We start from the raw sequence: 5000 nt of genomic DNA on the forward strand, positions 1-5000 counted from the left end.
TTCTGGATTAACTTTGGTTCCTTTGTTTTGCATTGATTATTTAGTTACGTGAACTTTTCTGTTTCAAGACAATCTTTATCTTTTTTTTATAATAAAGAGTGTCAAAATAAGGGAAAATGTATGTTTTGCATTTTTTAAGAACTTTAAAAAGTCATATTTTCTATTAGTTTGGTATGCATGTGTAGAATTAGATTCCCAACAATCATTTTAGAGAAAGTTTTGAGTCAAAATTAAATTATATTTCATATTTTTATTTATTTTATTAATATTTTAATTAATTAATTAATTACAACATTTGAAGACATTTACATCATGGTTTATAAGTAGCTTTATTAAGTGAATTGAATAATTCAAAAACAACACAATTCTTTTTTTATTTCATACATACATACATACATACATACATACATACATACATATATATATATATCAACTAGTCCAGGGCTTATCTAACCCCCATGAAAATTAACAAATGTTATTACAGTCATCCATCATTATCATTAGTGTTGGGAACATTTACTTTTAAAATATATGCATTACTGATTGCATTACTTTGTTACCTTTTATGTAAAGTAATGCGTTACATTACTTTTGTGTTACTTTTTCTCATCTGGGCTGGGCTTGCTTGTTTGTTTTAATAACAAACAACAACAACAGTTCTATTTTTGGCCAATGCAAAGGCTCTTTCACACCAAAAGTGACATGAATAAGCCTCAGGCTGATAGAAATGCGAACGCACGCCTGTACAGTAGAGGGCGTACAGTACAGTACTTGTACAAATGTACAAGTCAACATATTTAATTATTGCAGGTTTGCATAATATTCTGAGTTTGCATTTCGCAGTTTTTATTCATTTTGAGGAATACTGAATCTGTTTTTGTGCAAGTGAGATGAGGTAATTTAGTCTAGAACTACAATAATGTTCACACAACACCTCTGCACTTTCTCCTGATTTCTCTCAGCTGTCAGTCAATAAATGGGACAACACAGTAACTCACGTTACTTATTTAAAAGTAACTTATATATATATATATATATATATATATATATTTTTTTTTTTAAATATAAAAGTAATGCATTACTTTACTAGCTACTTGAAAAAAGTAATCTGATTACATAACTTGTGTTACTTGTAATGCATCACCCTCAAAAATCCATCTTTCTCCAAAAATCTCATATATCTTTCACAACATAGTTGAGAATCATCTTTATTCAGAGTTTGGTTAAAAAAAACAACTGAAATCTAAAGACTGATTGGTGAATGAAAACAAAATCCCATTTCATGTCTTTTTATTTGTTTAAACAACTGAGTCCTGGTGTCCGCTACAGAACATAAAATAGGCTATATTTTTTCTTTATTTTTTTTAACCATTTGTTTCTTATGCTCTAAACCGTGTAATGATATGAAGAAGAAGAAGAAGAAGAAGAAGGGAAAAAAAGTGTTTTTCTTTTTGTGGCTGTCATGAGGATAATGGTTAATCTGAGTGTGCTCTGCTACTAGAAGGACTACGGCCATCACCTGTATGACGTAATCCATTCCGACCGCAGCATAGCGACCGAGCTTGACTACGGGGGAGAGCCGCACACAGCCACTTAAAGGAAAACACAACATTTGGAAACAAATGAGAAAGAAACGCGCTACTTTTCCAAAGAAATTGCCGAAATGCACCGGAGGTGATAGGAATGCATCGGCAAAACTCGAAGATACGGAATACGTTTGTGTGGAGTAACTAACTGTTTGCGTTGCCTATACAACGAGCTTTTGGGCTAACAGGCTAGCACAGTTGTCGCTAAAACATGGTGGGCAGACACTGAGCGAAAAAAAAAAAAAAAAACACCAAAAAAAAAACAAAAAAACCCATAGACTCGCTCATATATGTGGATAATTCTGGGAAATTAGCTATATTTTCTGCACGGAGGGAATTGTGTGGACTTTAAATTCGACTTTTGACTTCTTTTTCTCGGAGGAAAACTCTCGCGCACGACCGTTGAAAGTTTTTTTGACGTCTCGCGCAAGTTAACCATCCATCAATCTCCGCCAGAAAAGATGATTGACTGTTTGATGTAGTGCGCACTCGACCGAGAATGCACAAGAAACGAGGAGTTTCTGAACATATAAGCGCAACTCCTGCGGCAAAGTTACGCGATTCACAGCATCACACCCTCGTCCATTCATTTAACAGCGTTGGCTCGTGGAAACAATGCTCAGTATAGCCTGCACGGACTGAGCTGGAATATTGGAGCACGTATCGTATTATGGAATACATCTGCCAGTGGTTAATTAATGGCACTTTCCTTATGCGTGGGGTTTAACTTTTTTGGACTAGTCCACGCAAAGCAACACATGGTTTGCTTTCAAATCAACTTAGAAGACTTACAGAGAAAATTACATGGAGACTAGTTGGTCATGCCAAGGAAGGAGTTACCATTGCCAGAGGGTTGGGAAGAGGCCCGAGATTTTGACGGGAAGGTCTATTATATAGACCATATAAATCAAGCCACCAGTTGGATTGACCCAAGGGATAGGTATGTGTTGAGCACTGCACGTTCTGGGAATGCATACTTGCTTACTACTCAGTGAGTATACAGATGCGTGCTGAGTGCATTACTCATGTGTACAGCTGTAGTTCACTGAATGTGTTCTTCTTTAAATCCTCAATTCGCAATAATGCATTTCAGTGTCGAACTACTGCGTTGTTAAATTCGTCCTGGAACCCATGATCAGTGCCAGCTTTACCACTTAAGTCTTCCTGGACTTTAACACAAAATCTGTGCAGGAATGCTTAAGATTATATTCGAGGTTTGGTATGTTTTTGGTATGTGCACTGGGGTGTTTTTCCTTCCCTCCTTTGGATTTTCAGTTATTTACAGCGTGCACAGAAGTGGAAAGATGATAGCAAACAGACCGCATATTTTTCATCTTTGTGTGGTGCAACTGGTTTGCCTGTAGCCAGGAAACCAAGATGGCAGAACGTTGTCAACAAGTACCTGGGGACACATTCCTTAGCATGAGCGAAGCCCACAGCTGATTCCCTCAAATCCCTTTCACTGCGAGTCAAGGTGCAGGACGGGATCAAAGTGCACCCGAGCTGTGCAAACTTTAACAAGAACGGTCAAATAGTTTTTGATGCATTCCACACTTGTTTGCTTGGTATAAGAGCTACGGTTTTGTCAAAGGTTTGGAATAGGTCACCCAAAAATAAAACAAATTCTGTCATCTTTTACTCGCCCTCATGTCATTCCAAACCAGAATGACTTTCTTCTGGGATACAAATGAAGATATTTTTAAGAACGTTTTTTTTTTATACATGCATACATGCATTGAAAGTATGTAATGCTGCTTTAGACACCATTGACATTCATATGGACAAAAACAGTTGAAATATTTGTAAAAATATCTTCATTTGTGTTTTGCAGAATAAATAAAGGCAGAAACACACACACACTCATATATATATATATATATATATATATATATATATATATATATATATACACCATGATATTGTTAAATGTAATATAAAATACAATTTAATTTTTTTTAATAATATATAGGTAAAAAAATATATTTTAAAATAACTTTATTTTAATATTTACTAATATTTATTTAATAATTTTCTAATTTATTTCTGTGATTAAGGCTGAATTTTCAGTATAATTACTTCAGTCTTCAGTGTCACATGATCCTTCAGAAATCATTATATTATGCTCAAGAAATATTTTTGATTATTATCAATATTGAAAACAGTTTTCATGTTTTTGTAGGAACCGTAATCATTTTTTGGGGGGTTCATTGAAAATTAAAAAAAGTTCAATGAACAGCATTTATTTGAAATAATATTTTAATTTTATAAATCCCTGCTAAATTAAAGTATTACTATTAAAAATATATATATATTTACCCCAACTTTTGAATTGTAGTGCATCACTTTTCCATAAAAAACTGTTTTCATCATCATGAAGACTGGTGTAATGATGCTGAAAATTCAGCTTGGCCTGTCACAGGAATAAATTACATTTAAAAATATATTCAAAAAGATTTCTCACATATATTCCATATAGGCTAGTTATATTTCACTTAATAACTTTTTATTTTGATTTTGATAAAATAAATGCAGCCTCGGTGAACATAAGACACTTCTTTCAAAAACATAAACTAAAATCTTAATTATTCAAAACTTTTGACCGGTTGTGTATGTATATGTGCAATTTTGATGTAAAATGAATAAGACACATTTAAGATAAATCAATAAATGATGACAGAATTTCTGACCTCACTCTAATTCCAATTTAAATGAGTCTGTGCTGAAATGGCACTGAGTTGAGCAACTGCACGGAAACAAAGGCTGAGGCACAACAGACGTTTCCGCGCTCATGCCTGGTCGGCTGGTCTGTTATTGCACAGTGTGGTGCATCAAAGGCGCTGATTAAAAATGACAAATATTTCAAATCCTGACCCAAAACTGTCAGCAGACCCACCTCCCCCCATCTCTCAGACGGCTGCGTCTCCACTGCTGAGCAACAGTTAGTTGACAGGGGAGTTCTGATGTTCTTGGTAATGAGCTCCCATTTGACAGCGTTCTTGAGGCAAACGCACCAAGCCGCTGAGGTGTTGCCTGCCCTCCAGTCATTAAATAATAATAATAATAATAATAATAATAATGTGCTGCTTGAGAGTGTTGAAAAAAATCAGAGGTTTTGGTTGAGTAATTTACATGCATTCATGTATAAGTATGTTGGTATTAGTAATGATCTTCATGTAGTTGCTGTTTGTGTAGCTGTTTGGCTTTTTGGTTGTTGTTACATCACATCACTATTTTTGTATTGTTTTTTATTTTTAGTACTTGCAGGCTAAATCAGTTTTGTGTTTTGCCAAACTGAGATTATGTCGTTTGTTTACATTAAATTCAATTGGTTCCTAATTTTCAGTGCTTCTATTCACAGCTGGCCACTGTATGTCATCTTCTTTTGTTTTTTTTTGCTTGAGAATAGATCCAAAT

The 5000-nt window shown here is 34.4% G+C and overlaps 1 protein-coding gene across 1 annotated transcript in view; it reads left to right on the forward strand.

Annotated features, from left to right (window-relative positions):
* The first annotated feature begins 1554 nt into the window (after positions 1-1554).
* wwc1 (WW and C2 domain containing 1) overlaps positions 1555-5000 on the forward strand; it is a 40751-nt gene continuing 37305 nt past the window's right edge. Inside the window, exon 1 of the mRNA XM_084388060.1 lies at positions 1555-2526. Within this exon, the coding sequence (XP_084244186.1) occupies positions 2408-2526 (119 nt within the window). The 5' untranslated portion in view covers positions 1555-2407. The remainder of the gene's footprint in view (positions 2527-5000) is intronic.

The sequence above is a fragment of the Rutilus rutilus genome, assembly GCF_951802725.1.
Source record: "Rutilus rutilus genome assembly, chromosome: 18".
Taxonomy (NCBI): Eukaryota; Metazoa; Chordata; class Actinopteri; order Cypriniformes; family Leuciscidae; genus Rutilus; species Rutilus rutilus.